Below are 24,035 nucleotides of genomic sequence, written 5' to 3'. Positions count from 1 at the left end.
AGGACAGTGATCCCATCGGTCAATAGCGTAAGTTCGCCTCAGGTTTATCACATCTTCTTTTCTCCTTAAACAAGGAGGACTTCCCCCAGCCAGTTTTCAAACCCTAGAACACCTTAACATTCGTTGCACTCAGAGAAATTTGACTGCTGCCATGGCTACGCACAACCAGAATGACGGTGAAAATGTAAGTTTAGAAGGATAGGGGCGTCAACATCACCACTGACAAACACGGTCACCCAGGCTGAACTAGCCAACTTGTCAAAGAGCGCCACCATCAGCGTTTCCTTCAACAAAACAGGCACCGCTACAGGGCCACAGCGTTTTGAGGCCGTTGAGAATTTCCGAGCCCAGCTTCTCATCGTCTACAAACCTCCGACTGCCATTGGAATCCCCACTCAGCCGAAATTCTCACCAAGTGCATCCGACCCTCAGACAGCGGTGATGACAGTTAGCTATGACCCCAGCCTCACCGCTCTGACATTCCTTCAAAGCACTGCCAACTTGGCCGCAGGCAAAGTTGATTGGTATGGTGCAAGCAAGCTTATTATCGTCTCATAATCACCCATAGTGAGTCAACACATAAGAGTGCAAACAGTTAGGTTGGTGTAGGAGGATAAGATTTTAAGGAGGAATGAGTTAGTCGAAATAGCTTTAAATTTAAGAAAATATTCTTTCAGAGAAAAATTTCTCTCTTCGCTCTGTTTTTTCAAGTTTCATCTCATCGGATGTGGGTCAAGTTGAGAATGGTGTTGCGAAAAGCCATGTAGGATTGCCTGCTCAATCAGATTATCCGGGTTCTCGGCCTTCCGCCCACGTGCCTTTATGAGAGACATTTCAGACTTTTATGTAATGGTAAAGTAGAAGGTTTGAGATCTTGTACAGCAGGGTAAGATAAGGGAATTCTGTTGAGGGCTAAAGTCAGAAGAGAGTGGGTGATAGCAGTGCAGCGGCCCCGCCAGCTGGATGACACAATCTTCTCCAGGCTCTTGGACTGCGGTTGGGGGCTGTTGGCCAAACACGGGCAACCAGAGATGGAGGGTGATGATTGTGAACACCCATGCCCAGGTTATGAGGGTCCTTCGGGATGCTCAGGTGGGTCATCGAGGCCGAGGGTGGCAAAGAGCAGGTTCTGGTTGGTGCTTCTGTATCTAAACGGTTGAAGCGACAGTAAAGTCTTTCTGCACCAGGGCAAAAGTAAAGAGAACGTACAAGCATATAATGGAAGTCGGCTTAGCACCTGAATCAACTCTTATCGGGCAGATAGGACAGGATCTGTCATGATATCATCGTGAAACAAACTCGAATCTATTCATCTATCATTTATAGGCTTGAAGACCTTCCCGTATCAGAACTCTCCTTCGACAACCACTCTCTCCACCCAGCATCTTTGAGAATATATCTAACTCTCGCCTCAAGCCATTCCGTGTTTCCCCAGAATCCCCACGACGCTTGGAAGCGACACCAATCAACAAGAGCACACTCCCAATGCCGAACAAGAGTTTCCCAATCATAATCCAAAGGTTCCTTATTAGATGGCTGACGACTCAACAAGGTCTCGTGGTAGAGGTACAACAAAGCCTTTTCCCCGCGATCCATGTCCATTTTTTCAGGTAAAGATGGACAGTCTGTTAGCATATCGAGAGGGACAGAGCATGTAAACAACTTGGCTAAATCGCAAACTCCAAGCCCAAGACCAACGTATTGAAAGTCGAAGAAGCAAACGTCATCTCCCAATTCGGTAGTAAAGAGATTCTCAGACTTGACATCGCCGTGAATCAACGTCTCAAAGGGTCGACCAGTTGGTGTGAGGAAATCAGCTACCACTTCAGCAGTGGATTTATCGGACCCTCCAAAAGGTGCGCGAAAGGCATCTGACCACTCGGAGTATGTATCGCCAGCAAGAGACTTGTACTCTGTGCGTCGAGTCGCGAGATAAGTGTATCCTCCGTTCAACCATAGCTTGCTTCCTCCAGCTTGACCCGCATCTCGTCTTTTGAACTCTTCGAGGGGAGGGAGGAGATACTCGTCCAATTTCGCGGGTAGAAATTTCCAAGAGTTGCTGTGGAATCTGGCGAGCCATTCTAGAGCAGATTGAGCTTGTCGCGGATTCAGAACAGATCGTTTCCCTCCTTCCACAGGGAACTTGACTCTCAAGTCGGTAAGAATCGTAGCAGTGAGACCTCGTAACTCTCCATCTTCATTTTTCGATTTCCAACTCGACGTCAGGCAGTGAGCCATTGCGACGTCATCATCCAACTGAGGAGCAACACGTTCGTAGAAATACTGCTCAACGTCATAACTCAATATCTTGCGCAGATGGCCTTCATCCGTTGGTCCAGGCGGCGGCGATATAAGCTTCAGAATCAAGAAGAACGTATTGTTTGACTCGGCTGCATGCAGGTACTTGCGCACTCTGCCCGCTGTTTCGGCATCCTTTGGTTTTGCGGTGAGAGCGCAGATATGACCATATCCCGCCCACAGCGATTGAATCTCTTGGAAAGATGTGATCTTCAGGCCTGTAGGCTCTAAAAGGACCTCGGCGACACGTCGGGAGCTTGTGTCTGCCATTTTGAGTTTGACGTGAGGTTATCACGAAGTTGGAGTTGACCAGTCACGCTACGTCATTGAAGCTGAGCTCGTCGGAGCGGATTATCATTTCGGAGCGGGGCATTTGGGCCTCGGCTTGAGCAACGCTACGTGAAGTTGCAGTCGAAGGCGAATCCTTTGCAAAAGGATGGGAACTGTAGAAATACCCGCTTGATTGAGCGATATACACGAGAGGAAGTGACATAGCCTCGTTGATCCATGTTCTGATACAGAGGGTGCCTAGCGAAATGATAGGGCTGAATAGCGACCTCTGCCAAGATCCCGCAAAGGCATGGCGGTGAATGTTGGGGAATAGGCAACTGATTGACGTAGGCTGTGCGCACCAACTAGCAGCTATTCATAAGGTCCCTATAACTCATGCTCTGAATGGACAGTAAACAGCCACGTCGACAAACTTGGTCAGACTAGCCGGCTATCGCAGAGACGGGCTACCTCAATTCCAGATCAATTCCCCCTTGGATACCACGCCTCTTTTGAAATACCATAACGGGATGGTAGTGGCTGCGGAAAAACAAGCATAAACTGCCACCAAAACAAGCTTGTTAGACGAGAGGATTCACTCGCGTACCCCTGCCCCCCAGGGCTGAGCTGCAAGCAAGGGTTGCCAGTGGCGTTTGCAGGGGAATGTCACTGATTATTGGACGACGTGGTTCCTGAGGTTGAATTGGGATAAGGATAAATATTCAGCTCATTTCCCAGTTTCTACAGGCTTGAATTCTCTCATACAAACACGAACCTTCATTATGTGGACATCAATTCTTCTCGCTGTCGCGCCGTATTTGGCTGATGCGGCAAAGAGCACTACCAAATACTCTACTGAAACTGTCTTTTTACCCCAGAGAAAAACTGGAAGTGCGACGAATATTTACGCCTCCCTTATTACAGAAACCGGCTCAAAGACGGAATATCTCCTCGCTTGTCAGACAAACTTCGGTACTTCATACTCCTGCGATGGAGACTTTCACGGAATTACCGTGACTTATGAAGAGTCGAGCATGAATCTTGCCGTCAGCTCAACGACATACGATTGCTCCCTAGGCTCAGGCTCAGCTGTTTGCGCGACTATTACTGCTACTCAGACTGAGTCCGTGGAGTCGCGAACTATTCCTTCGTCGGAGAGTGAACGCTGGATGACGCCTATTACTTTTGTTGACCTTAAGAAGAGAAAGACCACGAGTACCAAATCAACGGCTAAAGCAACGGAGACGGCGAGTAATAAGCTTTGCAAGAGAAAGACTCCCCATGGTAGTTCGGACTCTGGGGACAGTGGAAGCAGCGGAAGTAGTGGCAGCGGTAGTGACGACAGCAGTGGTTCTAGCAGCGGTTCCAAGAGCGGTTCTGGATCTGCTGCCGATGATGATGACGATAGTGGCAGTTCATCCGCGAGCCCTACCAAGAAGAAGAAGAACGACGATGATGGGTGCTCGGCTGGGTCTATTGCCTCTTGGAGCTGGGGAGTTATGGCTGTTGGACTGGGTGGTTTCCTTGGCGTAAACATGGCATAAGAATTAAGAAATGCCCTCGTTTGTTTACTTCACTTGAACATATTTCTGGAAATAACATATTTACTGCATTACCGCGGAACTTTTGAATGAGATGCCTCAGGGGTGATTACACTAATAAACCGGGAACTGTCTAATACACGCGCCGTCCCAACACTTGTTCTTGTATAGCGAGACGCTAGATGAAATTGGATACCTCTCGTGTCGATCATATCAATTTCGCTGTCCAAGCCTTTCGCCCAAATGTTCTGATTAACACTCACGATTTATCCAATACTGACTTGTCGATAGCAATAGAAACACTGACTACATAACAGAACAACACCCGCCCTGCACCATCATCCTCCGTCTCAGTTCCGGCGCTGGCGGTCCCCTCGCCGGAGCTCCAAACTGCGCAATCCGCACCGGATACCCCGGATTTCTCCTCAAAAAGTCCAACGGATCATACATCGGCTTCATAACCATCGCCAGCACCTCCTCATAATAATTCAGCATCGGAACGAACCGCTTCGTATGCGTGAAGCATCGTTTTACACCTATCCGCCGGATACGCATCAACAGTGGTCTTCGTCTGCATACCGTTTCGCGCCCGTTTGCTAAACCAGACTTTTTGGTTGTGCCTCCGGAAGTCAATGACGCGGACTTGGGAGTTGTACAGATCATATGCTGCGAGGCTTTCGTACGTCCAGCGTGGTTGAAAGGGAGATTCGGGGCCTTCGGCGGTTGGACCGTAGGGATGGGGGACTGTAAGGGCGAGACTTAGATCTATGAGGGTGCCGTCGATGTATTGATCTGGTTTCAAGTCGCGAACTACTATTTCGAGGAAATGAAGCTTGTGGAGATCTTTGAGCATTTGGTTGAAGTATTTCACTGCTAACATCTGGTCGTACGTAACGCGTGGCTTCGAATCGTGCCAGGGGGTCATTTCGACCCAGTCTTTGACAATGCCGTAGAGTAACCCAGGAGGAAATCTAACTTCTGCGCACCTCAAGCAGAGAGCCTTCTTCGATTTTGTCTTGCTGTGAGGGCAACCCATCCGTAGACTTTAACAGTGATGGCTTCGGCTCTCTGTTCCTTCAGTCTACAGAAAGCTTTACACTCATTCTCGAACGGTGAGAAATACCAGTCAAATCCATCACAGCAGCTCCACGATCCTTTGTGGCCGTAGATATCTCTGGTGTTAATATCGTTTGGAGGAGTGGTGAACTGAAAGCTATTAGGATAATTTGCTAGAAAGTTGATAGGGACGTACGAACTTTACGGCGTACAGATGCCGGCCGATGAGTGCCTTTACGATGGTGCCGTGAGCGGAGTTGGTGTCGAGGGCTTTGAGGAATGTGACATTAGGAGCCATTAAGTTGCCGTCGTAGGGAGGGAGTTTTGGCCCTGGTTCTTGGGGTAGCCAGGGCTTCGGTTTTGGCATAGCTTATGGTATGGAGGTGACTAGCGAGTTGGACGCCGTCAAATTGAAGCTATTGAGCATTGCAAGGGAATTTGTAGGGGACTTTGAGATTCATCTTTTAGGGGGAATTCAACTGTAACTTATCTGAGTATCGAGGTTTACAGAAGGCTCTTATCTCACCGGGAGATATGAAAGATACCTCGCGAGACGAAGACTCTTGTCTCAGTTCTCACGATATACCAATGATTGAGCCTGCCATTCAAGTGAGGTGACATTCATGAGTTTTCCCCAAAGAATTCCAATGGGAATGACTTCATACAATCAGCATCTTAGGCCTTTCGGGATATCAAGATGCAGTGCTATGACCGCGTTCATGGTGCCACGTGAATGGAAGCTCAAAATATTGAGCCAGTTCATGAACCCACCAAGCATATCCACAGGTTATGATATAAGGTTATCTATCGAGCCCTTAGAGGGTGACATATGTCCTGAAGTCTCAATGGCCATTCGACATGCCAAAACCCTGCATCCGACACAAGCCTTTTGCAATACCTATGTACAACTTCGACTGGCTCTCATACATGTCAAAGAGTTTAGGTTAAGTAAGCAGCTGCTGCGCCGCTCAGCAGGCACGTGCCGTCAGAGAAATTGTGAGATAAAGATAAGCAGAGCATCTTACTCAAGCGTCATCTGTTGGCTTCACCTTGCTGACTCATTCAGAAATCTAAAAACAACTCAAAATGTCGGAGGCAGTCTACTCAACGCCAGAGTGGTATCTCAAAGCCCAGGATCAAGACGTGAGCAGTGACATAGGCCGGCTGACCATTTATCATCTCGGGTTCAAGCAGGCAACAAATGGGGAACTCGTTTTTCCGCCGCTTGACTTCTCGACACAGTCTCGAGTTATCCTTGATGTCGGAACTGCGGACGGTCTCTGGATGCGCGATGTTCAGTCTTCGATTCCCAAGCCAGCTCAAGGTGAACATACCTTTATCGGCACTGATATCAATACTTCTTTCTTTCCAACGGCAACCACGGATGGCGTCACCTATGTGAAACAAGACATCAAAGATCCTCCGCCAGAATCATGGCATGGATCTTTCGATCTCATCAACATGCGCATGATTCTGATCGCCGCTGGTTCCGCCTCATCTCAACGCGCCGTGGTGAATCAGCACATCAAACTTCTCAAACCAGGCGGATGGATCCAAATCGGCGACTGCGATCGTATCTGCCCAACTCCCGAGACTGAGAATCCGAGGTATCACGATATGTTTGCGTGTATCAGAGTTGCTTGCCAAGCCTCAGGCCTAGATCCTCTTGAAGCGCCTAATATGAAGTCTTGGCTGGTTGAGTCTGGGCTGGAAGATGTACACGAGATGACGGCTATGAGAGCCGTTGGGAAGAGAAATATAGATGAGGAGCTGGGGAGGTTGGGAGTTGGGGCGGATTTGATTATTGCCAAGGGGTTTGCGGCTGGTGCTAAAGGTCAGTCGAGATAGGACCTGAAGATACGGGGCTAACATTGATAGGTTTGAATCCTCCCTTGAGACCACTATCGGATGAGAGGCTGGATAGCCTTGTACAAGATCTAGAGAGGGAGTTGAAGGATACAGGGGCTTACTTCCCCATGCGCTTTATTTGGGGCCGAAGATCAATGTAAGGATCAACTCAGTACAAGGATCACTGTTCTAGCTTTGGAGAGTACTTGACGTTGTATGGATATGCCACCGTAATTAAGAAAAAGCCGACGGGAGTTCTTCAACGCAATCGAACTCCTGAGTCCCGTCCCCCCATTCCAATTTGATCAAACAGAGTTGGCTTGTGCTTGACGGGTTACTGGATTTGTGATTGCGTGCACATGAATCAATATATTACGCAAGTTCAATGCGATACAGCGGCTTGATAACATTCTCAGAGAATCCATCCTGAAACCTAACATCCCAGTCGAGTTTGCTCTTTTACACAATCTTCTAAGCATCCCTCAACAGCCCTGACTTGATCTAGGAGCAGCATTTCCGCCCTGTCTTCGCCGCTCATTCTCAACCAGCGTCTCGCCCCGGCTATCCGCTCACCATCCGAGCACATGTTCCCTTCTCCATAACTTTCAGCCCAACTTTCGAGAGGTTTGTGATGGAAGATTTCGAGTAGCAAGATAGCTAGCTCGAGCATGGTTGACTGAATAGCCTGAGTATCCAAGCTCCGTCGGCACTAGGAGTCGCGGAGTAATGCTTCATCTATGGCATTCTCCAGGTATACAGTGCATGCTATGGTAGCTAATGTAGTTGTGCTTTGGGCCGGGATTTTGATAGCTTTGCTATTCCAGCGTTCAGGGCACCAAACCGTTGTTCTTAGCAGCAACACTGAGCATGCAACATTTAGAGCCAGAACTGTCTGTTCAACAGGAAAATCCGAGTCTCATGGTTTATCTCGGTGTCCTTTAAGAACTGAGTTAGAGAGACAGTTGTCTCGCATGGTTTGCAGGCCTTTACTTCTTCCGATAGTCCAGCGTATTTAGAGTGAGATTTAAGGTAAGGACTTGTCCCTGCATCCCGGCTGTCTGGGCATTAAGTTATTATGAATATTTTATTAATACAATATAAGTACAGTATTTAAATAAAATATATTTAGATATTATACTAAGATCGGCAAATTTGCCACGCTGAAAAGATGTATCTGACATAGTTGTCATGTTAAACTGAGACTTTTCTTAAAACTTCGATATCGCTAACACGTCTATTCTGAAACCTCACTGTCGAAATCCTCATAGGGTATTTCCTCAATGTCCAGCAACACATCTTGCTCACCAATCCCATCATCCAAACTAATCTCCTGAACATCCTCATCCTTAGCAACTTCATCCTCAACCCATTCACTCCCACACCGAACAAACGACGCATGAAGAGGATGTATCGTTTCAGCATTCCTGTGACATTTGAAACAGAGACTAAAGTCAAAGCATAGCGAACAGTCAAAGAAGATACCATAGGACTCGATCAGGCAGTTATCACAGTATGCGTTCTTGTTGCCTTGATACCCGGGGCCGCTACCCCGTTTTCTGGATCTGATCTTCTCCTTGCTTGGTTGATCTATCAGATCTTCGACACTAGAAAGGGTAAGCGTTTATCAGTGTGAATAGTAGGGGTGCTTACAAGTCAGCTTGGTGATAGTATGCCACCTCACAGACTGTCCAGTCTCTGTCAACTCCGTGCCCTTTGATCGTAGGGTCAGCTCCATGTTTCAAGAGAAACGATATCATATCACTACTCGAAACCCCGCCCTCATGCTGTCGGTTCCAGACCGGTGCAGCACGAGCAGCCCAGAGCAGCGGCGTCCACCCATCATCATCCTTGACATCAATACTAATACCAACCCTCTCAGAGCGCTCCAGTACTACCTCCGCCAACTCAACATCACCCGTCATGACAGCATAGTGTAACGGTACTCTACCAACTACATCCGCAGCCGCAAAATCCGAGTCAGGAACTTCAAGAACGTTGAGAACCGCGAGAGAATTATAGCACGCGGCATGGACTGCCTTGCGGTTCAAAGAATCTTCATCTTGAGGCGAAGTATCCGTGTTGAGAAGCAGCTTGACAGTGTCTGCTGGGCATGATAGACATGCTGAGATGAGAGGATATCGGAATAAGCCCCCTTCAGTACGCGGGCTGGCTCCGTTCACAAGTAGAAGAGCGATTATGTCGCTGACTAGTGGAGATGATAATAGATCGCCTCGGACTGTTGCTGAGATCAAGGGTGTCCCATAGACTCCATCGCAGACGGAGTTGATGTCCACACCATGCTCGATTAACGATCGAACCATGGCCAGTGAACCAAACCTGCACGCCTCGTGAAGCGGTGTGACTCTTTGCTGCGATGTTATAGAGTTCTGCGTCAGCAGTGTAGGCTTCTTTTTCAGCATATAAAAGAACACATCATCCATCTGAGCTCCAATAGCAACAATCAGAGGCGTGTCTTTATCGGCGTTCAAAACATCTAGTCTTCCACCAGCGTTGACAACAAGTCGAACAGTCTCGAGAGTCGTTGAGCCGGTGATACAGTGAAGTGCGGTATTCTCCTTCTTGTCCCTCACTTCCAGATCAGGATTGTATTCGAGAATTTTGCGTATCATACTACTCGGTGCATCATACTTGATAGCATATGCAAGCAGCGATTCGCCTTGCTCATTGACCTTGTTGACGTCAACACCAGCTTCTAGCATCTTCTCAACGACGTCAATGAACCCCGCAGGTATCACTACGCGTAAATCGTGGTAGATCGTGTCTGCATTGATATCAGGCTTCGTCTTAGCCTCAAGCAGTAACTCAACAGTGGCGAGATTATTCGCCGCGGTTGCAAAGCTCAGTGCTGTGCGTGAGTCTGCGTTGACCTTGTTGATGTCTGCGCCGTGATCGAGGAGGATTCGAGCTATCTCGGGATGGGGACACGCTTCATGTAACGGCGTCACTTTGTTGTCGTGGTAGACGGCGTTCACATCTGCGTTCGCATCTGCTAGCCACTGCACCATGCTTGTATGTCCGCCGCTTACTGCAGCGCCTATCGCTGGAATCCCATCCGAGTCTCGCGCATCGGGGTCTGCTCCTTTTTCAAGGAGATACTGGACGATCTCGGGACGATTCCAGTCTACGGCCGCTTGCACTATAACAAGTCAGTGATGCATTCGTCTAGACGTATCGAATACCTACTTGGCGTGCGTGACCATCCATCATCCGGCGGCGCCTCACGCTTGTCTACTGTGGCCTTGTTCTCAACGAGAACCTTGACTATATCCAAGTCTCCCTCAGAAATCGCCTGGATAAGAGGCGTGTTAACCTTATCAGGCGTCAGATCCGGATCCGCATTGCTCTCTAGCAACATCTTGCAAAAATCAAGCCTTTTGTTCTGAATAGCGAGCCTCAGCGCCGTCTCGCCCTTCGACGTGACAATGTTAGGGCTGAAGCCATGACTGAGAAGAAGCTTTAGGCACGTCTTATTCTCGTATTCAACTGCTTGAACGACTGGGTTCCAGTCCGAATCATCCATCAAGCATTCAACCTCGTCCTTGCGTGATAGTATAGCCTCCAGTGCTGCAAAGGAACCCCACATGGCAGCAGCCCCCGTGGTCGTCAATTTATCATGGTCTAGATCGTTGATAGAAGCGCCGTTAGAAAGTAGGAACTCGACTGTCTCGCCGGAAGCCCACCAGATGGCTTTTTGCAGCGGAGTATATCCTTGTTCGTCTGTTGCTGTTGGACTCGCTCCTGCGTCGATAAGTAGCTTTGCGTTGACTACGTGGTTATTGACTGCTGCTGCGTGTATGTAGCTATTGCCATAGGGGGTTATGCCCTTCGGGGGATTAGGAGATACTCCCAGCTGGAGGAGTCTAGTGACAACGCCACTCAATCCTGTCCTGGCGGCTTTGTACATGGGCATGACAAGCCAATCAAGTGGGCTGGATACACGCGGTTGAGGGTCAAGATCTTTCACCTCATAATCGTGCTTTGCCGGCCTTTCTGAGGAATCGTCCTGCGAAGCGGTCCTTTCTTGAATCTCCGTGAATACGAGGTTCACTTCAGACTCTTCTCCTCCTGGATCCGTTTTAGGAGGTTCCGGTACTGCGCTGATGAGTACCTCTAGTGCTTCATCGTTACTCGAGTGGCTGACAATTCTCGCAGCTTCGTGTAGATACTCATCGTCAAACTCCAGGCCGTCTGTATATGAAGATATCAAAAGCCGGATGGTAGCAACATGGCCTGTTCTGCAAGCTTCAACCAGAGCCTGGCCGCGTAACTCGGCCTGATCTTGTCCTTTTTCCAGAAGCACCTCTACAACCGTTGTCAGACCCAAGTGAGCTGCGACAGCAAGGGGCTTGACATGTCTTGGTGGAGACTTGAACTGCGCGTTGGGCAAAGCAAAAAGTGAGTTTGCCCAAAACTGAAACACTGACTCATTGCAAAACAAGTCCTGTACATGCTTTTCAGATGTCTTGACTCGCTGCCAATGTTTATGCCAGAATTCAATAGCATAAGGAAGGGACAGGATCGGGTCTTGTGAATTGCTGGCGGCATGTTGGATATAGTCTATGCAGACCTGCAGTACCTTCTCGTGGCAGCCCGCCCCGACTGTATCATACCATATGTCTTCGTGGCCAGCTGAATGACAACTTTCTAGCCACGCCCGGGTGTCAGGATGTTTGAATTGTATCTCGCCGTTCACAGAAGTGAGCAGCCCGTGGAAGGGTCGCAAAACATCAGCCGGAGCAGACAAAGTGGTTTTATCCGCCTCTAATTGAAGCCAAACAATACTAGAGACCTGGCGGAGCTCGTCATATCGTAGTGGTCTGCAGCAGGCGAGCAGCCAAGAAAGTAGTATCTTGGCCCATGGCCGGTGTGACTCGTCAACATCTTCTAGTATTGCCGCAAATGCAATAGTTGGTCTGAGGGGCTTGTCAAGTAGCCTCTTAGTTCGTGTGATTTGCCCTGTGCCTGCTCCGAGCCATTCAATGACCAGTTCGCATAAATTATGATCACTTGCACAGCTCGAGAGTACAAGATGAACATCTCGGTGTAGGCATGTACCAACACTCTCCCCGAGTTTATTCGTGAGCTTCGATGCTTCTGTATCAACAGGAAATGGCCTCGACTCCTCGGGATGGTAGTCGATGCTTCTGACATATTCTGGAGGAAACCCGGATAAAGCAGAGGCGATGAGGCAGTCTCCGTGAGTTCCTCTTGTAGTCACCATCAATATCTTGATACGCTGCTCTTTCCTGAGCAGAAGTTTGTGCATCGCAGAGAGGAACCAGATCGAAGACTCATCGCACTCATCGAAGCACCCCAGCACGTAAATAGCCGACTTCATATCTGTACATAAATCAGCTCTGTAAGCACTTCGGTTCAACTTTTGCTTACCCTTGGCAGATCGCAGAGTCTCCAGCTCCTCGGACAGATTGGTTCTGTGTAAGGCTCCGGAACGAAGCAGATCATCCATCGACCTTGACGCGACACTCTCAGTCTGTAGTCTGTTGCACACAATACGAGCGAGGAATGTCCGCATCATGGCGTCGCAATTGTCGAATCGAGTGTCGTGAGCATCGAACTTCATATAAAGTAATGGATGGAACGTGCCGCTTCTGTTCTGGTCCAGAAAGAAACTGGCGTTCTCGGATGCTGCTTCGGCACCAGAAGAACATCTCATATGCATTATCATCGTTTCTTTCCGCTTCGGTAATTCTAAGAGGTCGGGATTTTGCCAGTTCTCATCAATATTTTGATATGGAAGTACTGGTGACGCTTGATTGATGATCTTGCGAAGAGCAACGTGCTGTTCATCCGTGAAGCCTCCCACTGAGAGTGGTATTAGTGATAATCCCTTGATCAAAGAATAACCTACTAAGCCAGTCTGCGTCCGCTAAATCATTCACCGGATGATATCCATCTTCTGTCGCAAGGATCAAATCACAGTTCGCTTTCTCCATTTTCACCACTCTCTCAAACGGAGTGGCCATAGTCGACATGCTGAGAGGAAAGACCTGTCAATGTGTAATTAGCAGCCAGTAGTCCCATGGATTTTGCCATATCGCCAAGCTCTTATACACGAACCTGTTGTGCTGGGTCCAAGTGAAGATTAGAAACCACATTGATCAAGTTGGCCTGAGTAAGCATTTGAGTCCCAAGAAACGCATCATTTACTTTGATGATGGTCTCTGTGAGACCTTTGGCGTATTCAACCATATGGCCGGACCATTTTTGGTGTTGCTGGGCCATCAATCGCAACACAGCCTCTTCCAAGAGACCGATCGAAGAATTTCTATGTGGATATCCGAAGAAATACTATCATGACTCAGTCAGCGCAAAGCGGGAAGGAGATTCAGCTCAGATTCCTCACCATAGCGCGTGTGCAATGTAGGATATCGTCGTACTTATCTTGACGATCAGAAGCCATCACCAGTGCCTGCATCCATCAGCAGCAGTTCCAGTTCAAACCACTCCATAACTAATCTTACCGCCTTCATGATAGCCCCTCCAACATCGTGAGCAAAGAAATGTATCGGCCGTCTGGCCCCCTGCCGAGACATTGGTCAGTGGCGTCACTAAAAGGAACCAGATTGACAAACCGTGATCTCTGAGGTCCGAAGCTTTCGAAGAGCTTCCAAGAGTGCTTCTGCCTCTTGATAAACGCCGCTTGGCGTGTAGTATCTCCCTGTCTCGATGTCTGTTTGGTAACCGTAGGACATTATACGTCCCTTGCTCTCTGATGCGCCAGCAAGGGCTTTGTTGATCCATATTGTGTCGGATCCTGAGGTCCACGATTCTTGACTTGAACCGTAGATGCCGTGAATAAGAACGACACTAGAAAGCCATGTATTTAGTACTGTTCGGGAACCGGTTGGCCAATACTCACTCAAAAGGAATAATAGGCGTCTCATGGTTCGAAGCGTCGTCAGGGGTCAGTTCCTGTTCTCCATCTTGGATTACATTCAACCCGACTTGCGACTTTGTCAGTATATGCTACACTCTGAATGAGGCTCCTTCGAGTGACAAGTGACTTACACTTCTGTAACTGCTCGTCATGGCTCCCATCAACTGCTGTCTGGATCTCCAGAACAGGCTTCTCCAACTGGGGAACCACTATCTCGGTCATGGTCACAACAGTAACAGAGCCTACGCTGTTCAAGGTTCAGATCAGACGTCTCGCCAATAACATAAACCGAGTATCGCTGGGCACTCAAAGCCTACTCTGAGAGCCTCACTAAGGGTGAACAAGAGATTGTCCTTCCAAAGAGGGGGAGGCACACTGGGCACGGCCATACTACCAGGCGGCGCTGCAGATAATCAGTGTGACTAGCTTGCGAGGTGCAGATATCCCCATGACCCCTATATCTTACATGCATATCTAGGGCCTTTGGTGAGCACGGGCCGACTCGGGATGGTTGGTCTACATACGTAGTATGAATGGTGATAGAACATTATTTCCAGGCTAATTAATAAATTTATCACCAAATATCCATTCATTCCTTTTATTTAACAGCAAACGGAGCCTCAACAGCCATCCTCACTTTACACAATCCGTTCAAATCAACGCTCGCCAAGTCTTTTGCACCACAAGATCTCCCCTTCTTACCAGGCCCCCCGGTCTCTCTAGGGTTGAAAAGAATCGGATCATCCAATGGGATCTTTGAAAGCCTGCGTTCCCACCCAGTGACCCAGTCAACGTCAGCCTGCAGCGTAACCTCAGCGTTAAAGCGCTCATCGCCAGCTCGTCGCACAAGAATCGCAGTCGTTACTGAATCCGGCACGCCCGTCTTACGGCGCTCGTTCTCCTGGAGATTCCACACTGCTACCGTTGACTCGCCCGAGTTCTTGCCCGACCCGAGGTTGATGCTGCCTGTAATTGTGGTTGCACCGTTGACATCCCTGCTGTATGACCTTTCGAGACTCGCTGTAGCACCGGCCTCGAGGAATGGCACGCCTGAAGCACCTAGGTTCAGCTGGCCGCCACGCGTTGTCGTTTCTGTGTCGGTGGTCGGTATCACTGTCCAGCGTTCCTCGGGCGCGATGGCATCGACCTCGAGATACGAGTCGTCCGTTGCGAAGAACTCGATTTCGACTCTGGCTCGGATGACTCTTCGTGAGCTCTTCTGAGGGTCAAAGCGGAAACGGAATACCATCATCGTGGCGTTGTCTCCTCCCTCGTTGTATGATCCGTGACTGACTGAGAGCAGCTCAACGCGAGTATGGATGCTGCCGCTGGTTCGTTGAATGATGTTGCGTCTCTCCCAATCGCTCATCGAGACATTTTCAGTTCGTACAGTGTCATCTTCGCCGATAACCTGGTGCTCCAAGGGTGTTTCGAAGACCAAGAGAGGCTCATCTGCCTGATCGTAGTTCTCTGAGGTTGCCATGGCTGCCAAGTTTCTGATATGTACTGTCAGGATATATATATAAGTGTCTGGTTCAATATGACACCTCAAGCTCTTGTCTTCCAACGAAGACTTCCTCTAGCTTACAAGGGTCTTCGATCTGGAGGACACCTGCAAGGGTCCCTAGCACGAAGGTCATATCGCCCCGCAGCGAGTGGCACATGCTGACCACGGAGAGGTTGGGCGGCTCGAGAGCCAATAATCAGAAATCAGGTGGATGTACCCAAAAGGAGGCTGATAACCCCTGCTTCAGGCCTGTTCAGTTGACAAACCAGCTCTAACTCATGCATGCATGCAATTAGCCTTCTCATTCATTCTCATCTTCCAATTGCGTACCATTATATGCGTGTTCACAGTGACAATGAATCACAGCGATGAAACTTCCAATGGATTCCACCAAGAGCATGAAGAAGATGACGACGAGGTTTACCTCGACGAAGATGAGTTCCCAGCTGCGTCCGTCACGCTCCTAGACGAGGATCCTGTCAAAGCCAAATTCGAGCGCCATGTCGAAGAGGCTCGAATACTATCCAACAACCTACAAGCCTCTGAATCAAGCGACAAGGCAAGCCAACAGCTCAAATTCGTCAACGATAGGTTCGGCGAATGGCACAACACCACCGAGGAAGGGAAGAACTTTCTTCACTTCCTCGCAGACTACGACCACAGAATTCACAAACCGCCCGTCAACCTCCAATGGCTCATGTGGCGAGCCATTCGCAAACTCCCAGCACATCTCCTCTGGTCGCCGGATAACAACAAGCGCATTCCTCTGACAAGTGCGCTGTTGGCGAATAACTCGCTTTTCGGTTGGTCAGTGTGCTTGAAGATTAAGGATGCGACGTGTCAAGAGTATAATGCTCTGTTGCAGAAGAGATATGAGAACTGGGATGAGAGCAGTGAGACTACTTGCTTGCACGCCGCTGCGACTTGCATCTTTGACAATGGAGTCAAGAGAAAAGAGTTCTTCAACAAGATATGCGGCTTTGTGCCGAGAGACATGTTCTTTGTGCGGGACACTAAGCGCCGTACCGCTCTTCATCGCGCGGTCGAGTATGAGTGCTGCTGCAACAGTCAAGTCGAGGTGGTAAAGGAGATCTTACGCTCTTGTCCCGACCTCCTGGATGAGCCTATCAAAGATCCAGATGACTTCAATCGCACGTTGTCAGTCTATCAGTACCACCATCATACGCGGAAGAAGTTCCTCGAGAGTCGACGAAGACGTGCTCAGGATCTAGCCATCCAAGAGCCCACAGCAGCAGCCCCAAAGAGAGTAGAGCACAAACACGAAAGAGGAGTAGATCCAAAGAAGGATGCAAAGAGAATTGTAACAAGAACGGAAAAGTCAGGCTCGGAAAAGACAAGCATGGGTCCCCCGCCAGGCGTAAAGCGAAGAGGTTCCATTGCCGCAACGCCACAAGGTGCTACAACTCCAGTGCAATCTCCATCCCTGACACCGATAGCTCGAGTCAAAACGGTGACAGCAACTCGCTCGGATGTGGTGCAGAAACCCGGGTCCAAAGAGAAGGAGATGGAGGACGCAGCGAAGACCATCAGTAACCTACTGAAACTCGAGACTTTACGGAAACTAAGCCCGGAGAAAGCAGCGGATAGTCTAAGACTACCGGATGATCCGGATAAAGAGTTCTGGTTTGACTTTGGGCCACCCAATACAGTCAGCCAAGATGACTTTAAGAAGTATTTCGGCCATTTGCAATTCGACACGGCACTGCAGTATGTTGGGTTTCCGAGGGTTCGACTCAAGGGGGGCAGAGAACAGCCGGATGTAAGACATCAAGGAAGAAAGGTGAGAAAGACTGCCTTTATACGATACTTGGTCACTGACGGATTCAGGATATGACATTCTTTTTTGACTGGCTGCGAGGAAAGTCCGTCACTCGGATCATCAAGGTGAGATAATCGAGAACCTATTTAAATTCTCTTACGAATAACGAAATAGGTTGTTGTCGAAGATATGGAACAGCCCTCACACAGTGACGAGGCGATCGAGGAGTGCTTGAAGGATCTGGTAAGTTTAGGATATACTTGTGATTGGCATTTACTGATGACTTGTAGGGCGTCGAAATTCTTGATTGGAGACGTTTGGATCTCGATGCACTCTCCCTTCGCAAGATTGGGACTCATCTACGTGAGGTTCACCTCCAATGGAGTGGCAGCAACTCGACTCTCAGAGCTTGGTCCGAGAAGGAGGGTCTAGCTTCAATTCCTACACTAGAAGTCATTCACTTGTTCCAGCATGAAGTACGTCTACCCAAAATAGTCTCAGCTCGTCTTACCACTAACATGTTCCATTAGGGCCTCGAGTCCCGTGAACGAACTATAGAGAATCTCAACGCCTTCGAGAGAAGACTACACGACTCCTGGCCCGAAGGAAGACCCAAACCCCAAGTTATCCCCCCTAAAACAGGCGGCGGCGTGCGCATGGCACAAGTGCAAGTCCCCGATGCAAGACCTCAACCGTTACAGCGCTCGATCGACCCTCACAAATGGATGGAATGTATGATGAGCTTCACCAAGAGTTTTAAGCAGATCAAAGCTCTCAGAAGTAATAATTCTTCTCTACCGCCGGTGGAAGTGGCGCTGATCGACGATGGTGTTGATATCATGCACCCTGATCTTAACGACACCAGAGATCGTACCTTTCTGGGACAGAGCTTTGATCACCAAACTGGAGGGTCAACACCCCGCGTTCCACCGTACTGGAGTTCACCTTCTGGGCATGGGACGTTAATGGCAAGGCTTATTCACAAGATTTGCCCTAGTGCTATTATACATGTCATCAAGCTACAGACATTTTGGTCAGGGAATTCCAAGAAGCTTCAGATCAAACCTGACAGTGCAGTAAAGGTAAGGATTTTCCCATCGACGTCGGCACAAGGTTCTAACGAGCTAGGCTATCAACTACGCGGCAAAGAGAGGATCCCAGATCATCTGCATGTCATGGACCATCAAACCCCCAGAAGAACCACTAAGAAGCCAATTCGACACAGCTATCTTCAACGCCATCGGTAAACACGGCTGTCTCATATTCTGCGCCGCTAGTGATCAAGGACAATCCGCAGACGTCAGCTATCCCCATGCAAGCAGCCATAACTGCTTCCGAATCGGCGCCGCAAAAGCAACCGGCAACATAGTCGACACAGTAGGCGATTCACAAACAGTAGATTTCATCTTTCCCGGTCACGAAGTCGTAATCGACAGCAACGAAACCAAAACTCAACTGCAAAAATTCGACGCTCACTCTGGTAGTTCTGTCGCCAACGGGTTAGCAGCAGGTCTAGCAGCGCTCGTGATCGAGTGCGTGAGACTAGGAGCCCTATACACCAGAGAGTATAGAAAGTTGGAGCCCAAGGTTGCGATTAACTACAGTCATATTTCTATCGATGAAGAGGATTTGAAGAAGATACGGACTCGTGCGCAGATGGCGTATGCGTTGAATTGGATTGGAACTAATCAGAATACGAATAATAAGTATATAGAGGTTTGGCATACGTTTAGTGGTGTTGCGGAGAAGTTGTCGAGGAGTGAGGGTGTTTCGCTTGAGCAGCTGGAACATATTGCCACGCTCGCTGGGTTCTTCCTCAAGAAGGGAATGTAGTACATGAGTTGTATACTAGTTAGATGAGAGTTGATTTCCAACGCATATCAATAGTTTCCCCTAGCTCTGTAGCTGAAGGCACAACGTCGGCATCCGTATGAGAAGTACGATTTCGCTGACGTGTCGCTTCACGATATGAAGGCCTGATCTGAGCTATATGAAGGCGAAGTTTATAATAAAAAGTTTTTATCTAGAGTATTGGCATAAACCAAGCCCCTGAGCCGCCAGAACTTGGTCCGTCACGGCTCATGAACCCAATTCTTGACAAAGTCAGCTTCCCACTCTATAGCCAGCTCTCTTCGAGGGAACTTAATGTGGCTTTGACGGTGTTTTTTCCATGCCACATGTGACTTTATCAGGAGCCACTCTGGGAGAAGCTGCCAGTAAGGTTACTGACTAAGTTACCACAAAGTATATTATTCTGTATTTAATTGGGAGACTTCTCTTTACTGAGGCTATGTATATTACCTTCCAAAAGCTAAAACTAATTAGGATTTTGGCTTGATATGTCTCCTTGAGACGTCATAAGCTTCAACTATCATCGTGAAAGCTTCTGGGTAAGAGCTTATATCGGGGTAAAAAGAAACATCGTGTTGTCATTCATTATCTGTGTTCGCAGCCTAAAGCTTAACCTTATAGGCCGCCGTCATCCATAGAAGCTTCAACTATTGATCAGCCCTCCGGCCTCGTCACAGAATCACTTTACCTATAAAAGGATGGCAGCAACCTACACTACAAACGAGTTTCTTCATCATCTTCCGAATCCTTATCTGACCCAGAAATAACCTCAACACAGTCAAAATGCCCGTCACCGTCGCCATTCCCAATAGCAAAGTTGATTCTTGGAAAGGACCCAAAGACGACACCCCACAGCTCCTACAGATAGTTAATGCCCAAGAAGCAAATGGATGCAAGCAAATCATCCAAAGCTCATTCTCCATCGCCGGATCCCTCGAAGAGAACCACATCACAGCCTCAAGGAACGGTCTCGTCTGGTCATGCTTCTACGCGTATAGCCACCACTTTCATCTCACCATCCGCCCCGAAGATATCTGGTTTGCTATAGTCACCCAGCTCAGCGCTTACATCAACGCCAACTCTGAAACGAAGCGGGATTACTTCGTTAGTCATCGTGGGAGGAAGAAGATTGAGATTATCGATTACGCGACTCTGCATACTGCTGATTACGGGAATCTCGCCCAGAGAATTACACTCGCGATTGGGAAGAATATCAAGGACCCTTCTTTTCGAGAATGGGTTCTCCCGTCGTTCTCGACGACTACTGAAAATGATCGGGTTATCGGTTCTGTGCTCCTCATGGGCGCACTGCAGAAATACTTCTCTTACAGAATAACACTGTGTTGCGGTATCCCTTCTGTAACACTCCTAGGAGAAGTAAGCGACTACGAGGACATTCTCAAAAGACTTGACAAACTGGATGAAATGGGCGAGGAACCGACTCACTTCGCCATGCCCCTACGGCCAATCCTTCAAAACATGATTCTCTCGTTCACTCAGCCTTCCGATCCAGCCATCCATTCATTCTGGAACCAGATTGCCCATGTAAAGCGCAGGTCAGGAACAGGAACAATGTCAGGCTGGATCACGGCATTCTGCTTCTGGAGCGACGAAGGAGAAGAAAGAGGCCTCGGTCAAACAAGTAACACTATAGAGGGGATATCGTATCCTGTCGTCAGTACGGATACAGTTCCAGGTGGATATGTCACTGCTCCGGTCAAAGTCAATGATAATGGAACCTCGTATAAGTGCAAGATGCTCGCTGGGTCTATCGGCATACAGGCTCTTCCCGGCCCTGAAGGTTATGTCCCTGCTGTTGAGGAGGGAAGAAGTAACGAGGAAGTGGATGAGGAGAAGACGGGGATAAAGCCTGTGACTGGGTGGATGATCTACGAGTTTGCTGAACCGGAGCTAGGTAAAGAGGCGGCCTACGTAAAGCCGTATGATCCGCGTTCGCACTCGCTATGAGTGCGTTCCCTATTATCGCAATCCTTCTGGGCTGTTCAGTTACTTAGTTTTAGTGCAAGTTCAAAAGCTTCTTGGCTACCTGGGACTGGTGCTGCCTAGTGATGACTTGTTCATCGAACCGACTCGACTCTGTCAATTCCTGCCTAGGACAGACAATGGATTGTAAATATCTTGACTCTAGGTCTTATAATCAGTGCTTTCTTAATGTGCAAGTCATCAAAAAGTGATTATACCATACTCTCGTCATTGCATATTTCCAGCACTATCCATAGCTTTCCCCAAGTTCACTGATGTCATAACCTCATCCCCTCGCTTCCAACACTCAGATATGCTTATCTCCGCGTTTCAACCACAATCCCGCAACCATATCCCCACGGGGCAGGTAAGAAATGCAAGATACACCAATTATGGGTCCTGATAACAAAAGTCCAATCCCTCTTACCTTACGGAACAAGTGCTCACAATGCGCTGAATGCAGTGCAATGATTCAGTTCTCGGCTTTCCAAAAAGGGACATCCGCCAACAACCTCCCAGCCAACCAACTACAATCCCTAGCACTAACTCCCACTGCTTCAAAGTCAAAGGAAATAACTGATTGAGACCAACTCCACAAAAACAAGTGGTTCTCGGGGTAAACGCGGAGGACTCCTCCGGGCGCGTTAAGGATTCTCCAATTTTAATACATGGCTGCCTGGTCTGAAAGGAAGGGATCGTCATGTTGGTCTCCACGGGGTTTAGGTAAGAGTATTCTAATCTCCAAAGGGGGAAATGTCGGGGAAAGAGTTTTCGCCACACGTTGTAAATTGGAGAATTGACGCGGAGATCAAGGTGTAAGTCAAGTCATTGTTCAGTTATGTATTGGAGGTTGAGGTTTGTTCGTTATAGTGGTCTATTGATCTATAACTCTATAATGCCAAATGGCTCTAAGTCTTTATGACTCTAAAGTAAAAAAAAGGGTATCCTAAGTGTGTCTTAACACAAAACGTTTCTATGACATGCTCATGAGCAGATCTAAGACTTCTCAGAGTTGAAGCCAGAGTCGTCCCGGACTGTGCCGCTCTCCTCATTCGGCTTCTCCAAAACTCCACCGCGGCTCGACTCATCAACGAGACCAAGTCGGATAGCCTCGCGCTCGACTTCCTCGTGAGAAAGGAAGGGAAGCTCCTTCGCGGCTTGCACGTAGGACATCTTCTCGACGAAGCCCTTGGCGAAGATGATGTCGATTTCCTCGAGAGATCGGTTGGCAGTCTGGAATTCGTTAGTGGTGATTGCAGAGACATAGTCAGAGTGCTTACCTCGGGGTAGAACCAGTACAGGATGGGGAAGAATGTGGCGTTGGCGCAGCCAAAGAAGAGATAGGTTCCCCAGTGGATGTTGGAGATCATGATGGGGACGATCATGACAATGACAAAGTTGAACAGCCAGTTGGTGCAGGTAGATGTAGCGTTGGCCTTGCCTCGGGTCTTGAGGGGGTTGATCTCAGCGGGATACAACCAGGGAAGAGGCAGCCAAGTAGCACCGAACGAAGCAATGTATGTGAAGAGACCAGCGATAGCACCCTTTGAGATTTGAGGCGCGTTGGTACCAGGGTCACTACCACCAGGGATGAGGAAACCCATCGTCAAGAACATGGAAAGCATCTGACCAGCAGTACCGATGAGAAGCAACTTGCGACGACCAACACGCTCGATAAGGAACCACGATGACGTTGCGAAAATGGCGTAGACGATCATGTTGACGCCACCGAGCAGAAGAGCAAAGTTCTTATCGCCAAAGATGTCGGTGCACAGAATAGGGAAGTAGTAGATAACAGCGTTGCAGCCGCCAACCTGCTGCATGAACTGCGATCCCGAACCGAGAAGCATACGGCGGAAGTGCTGTGTCTTTCCGCCGGTGAAGAGAGCCTTGACGGGTGTGCTCTTCTGAGCAGCGAAGCCAGAGGCACGGATTGAGTCGACGACACGGTCGCGTTCAGCGCGGGTCTCGTCGCTGTCGACTTCGAAGCCGCGAATGGCGGCGATGACACGCTCGGCCTCCTCGTGTCGGTCGTGGGTGAGTAGCCAGCGGGGAGATTCTGGCAGCCAGACCATTGAGATACAGAGGACAAGACCGAAGACGCACTGGAAGGCAATGGGGAAGCGCCACGTGAGGTCCTGGGGACCGTAGGAGCAGCCGTAGTCGATCCAGTATGCGATGAGGGTACCAAAGGCGATGATACCACCCTCGATGCAGATGAGGAGACCTCTGTTGGTGGTGGTGGAACACTCAGCTTGGTATGTTGGGATGGTGGAGGTGTTGATGCCGTTTCCGACACCAGTGATTGTTCGGCCGATGATGAGCTGCGCAAGAGCCTTGTGGCCCTTCATAGCAGTGACTTGGATGATAACACCAACGATCATGATCCAACCACCGAGAATCATGGCCCTTCGACGACCAAGCAAGTCACCAATCCAGAGGATGAACATGGCGCCGAACAAGCACCCAATCTCGTAGATAGCTGTTACGAAACCCTGCATGGTACTATCCTTTGTCTCGGGGAAGTAATCATGGAAAGGGTCTGCGTCGATGATACCAGACATAACACCCTGGTCATATCCAAAGAGGAGGAAACCAGTCGTTGCGACGGTAGATATGGCCAAGGACAATTTCTTGCCCGTCAGGCCTGCGAAGGAGGGAGGCATTGTGACGGAGGGGGGGCTATAGACCTGCTATGTTTGAGGGGGGAGCTCGTCTAGAGCTGGGAGGATGGGGGAGCTTGGTGAGGGAGGCATTGGGGGAGACGAGAGGGTTTATATGTTGAGTGAGCAGAGCGAGCGACTAGAGTTGAAGTGTAGTGTAAGTGGGAGGGAGTCTGGGATGCGAAAATTCTGAAGTGAATGTATTACCACTTCTCCACGTACGGTCCACTATCTCCACGCGTTGGAAGTGACGATCATCCTTGAAAGAAGTCGAAAAGTTGGTCAAAGAACGAGAAAAGGTCCCTTCAAGACATAGAGT

General features: G+C 48.9%; 8 protein-coding genes across 8 annotated transcripts; 5 read left to right on the top strand and 3 right to left on the bottom strand.

The window, feature by feature from the left end:
- Positions 1 to 151: 151 nt before the first annotated feature.
- Positions 152 to 558, top strand: FTJAE_13373 (uncharacterized protein; the record flags this gene model as incomplete). Its single annotated transcript, XM_037346510.1, has 2 exons — positions 152 to 184; positions 241 to 558. 2 exons carry the CDS (start codon positions 152 to 154, stop codon positions 556 to 558), a joined length of 351 nt encoding a protein of 116 aa, XP_037199596.1.
- A 762-nt stretch (positions 559 to 1,320) lies between these two features.
- On the bottom strand, positions 1,321 to 2,568 carry FTJAE_13372 (uncharacterized protein; the record flags this gene model as incomplete). The annotated part of the gene is made up of 1 exon (XM_037346509.1): positions 1,321 to 2,568. The coding sequence occupies one exon, from the start codon at positions 2,566 to 2,568 to the stop codon at positions 1,321 to 1,323; it is 1,248 nt and encodes a 415-aa protein (XP_037199595.1).
- Positions 2,569 to 3,350: 782 nt separating this feature from the next.
- FTJAE_13371 (uncharacterized protein) lies at positions 3,351 to 4,112 on the top strand (the record flags this gene model as incomplete). The annotated part of the gene is made up of 1 exon (XM_037346508.1): positions 3,351 to 4,112. One exon carries the CDS (start codon positions 3,351 to 3,353, stop codon positions 4,110 to 4,112), a length of 762 nt encoding a protein of 253 aa, XP_037199594.1.
- A 2,139-nt stretch (positions 4,113 to 6,251) lies between these two features.
- On the top strand, positions 6,252 to 7,013 carry FTJAE_13369 (uncharacterized protein; the record flags this gene model as incomplete). Its single annotated transcript, XM_037346506.1, has 1 exon — positions 6,252 to 7,013. One exon carries the CDS (start codon positions 6,252 to 6,254, stop codon positions 7,011 to 7,013), a length of 762 nt encoding a protein of 253 aa, XP_037199593.1.
- Positions 7,014 to 8,247: 1,234 nt separating this feature from the next.
- Positions 8,248 to 15,415, bottom strand: FTJAE_13368 (ankyrin 1; the record flags this gene model as incomplete). Its single annotated transcript, XM_037346505.1, has 13 exons — positions 8,248 to 8,617; positions 8,664 to 10,170; positions 10,218 to 12,374; positions 12,423 to 12,857; positions 12,904 to 13,042; positions 13,113 to 13,343; positions 13,399 to 13,464; positions 13,517 to 13,576; positions 13,628 to 13,862; positions 13,915 to 13,999; positions 14,064 to 14,179; positions 14,239 to 14,335; positions 14,635 to 15,415. The coding sequence occupies 13 exons, from the start codon at positions 15,413 to 15,415 to the stop codon at positions 8,248 to 8,250; spliced, it is 6,279 nt and encodes a 2,092-aa protein (XP_037199592.1).
- Positions 15,416 to 15,794: 379 nt separating this feature from the next.
- Positions 15,795 to 19,052, top strand: FTJAE_13367 (uncharacterized protein; the record flags this gene model as incomplete). Its single annotated transcript, XM_037346504.1, has 6 exons — positions 15,795 to 17,219; positions 17,288 to 17,344; positions 17,394 to 17,462; positions 17,510 to 17,695; positions 17,750 to 18,301; positions 18,348 to 19,052. 6 exons carry the CDS (start codon positions 15,795 to 15,797, stop codon positions 19,050 to 19,052), a joined length of 2,994 nt encoding a protein of 997 aa, XP_037199591.1.
- An 801-nt stretch (positions 19,053 to 19,853) lies between these two features.
- On the top strand, positions 19,854 to 21,038 carry FTJAE_13366 (uncharacterized protein; the record flags this gene model as incomplete). The annotated part of the gene is made up of 1 exon (XM_037346503.1): positions 19,854 to 21,038. One exon carries the CDS (start codon positions 19,854 to 19,856, stop codon positions 21,036 to 21,038), a length of 1,185 nt encoding a protein of 394 aa, XP_037199590.1.
- Positions 21,039 to 22,049: 1,011 nt separating this feature from the next.
- On the bottom strand, positions 22,050 to 23,719 carry FTJAE_13365 (sugar transporter stl1; the record flags this gene model as incomplete). Its single annotated transcript, XM_037346502.1, has 2 exons — positions 22,050 to 22,286; positions 22,334 to 23,719. The coding sequence occupies 2 exons, from the start codon at positions 23,717 to 23,719 to the stop codon at positions 22,050 to 22,052; spliced, it is 1,623 nt and encodes a 540-aa protein (XP_037199589.1).
- Positions 23,720 to 24,035: the final 316 nt, after the last annotated feature.

The sequence above is a fragment of the Fusarium tjaetaba genome, assembly GCF_013396195.1.
Source record: "Fusarium tjaetaba strain NRRL 66243 chromosome Unknown NRRL66243_c0000406, whole genome shotgun sequence".
Taxonomy (NCBI): Eukaryota; Fungi; Ascomycota; class Sordariomycetes; order Hypocreales; family Nectriaceae; genus Fusarium; species Fusarium tjaetaba.
Note: the sequence above shows the minus strand (reverse complement) of the source record. Positions and strands in the feature narration are given on the sequence as shown.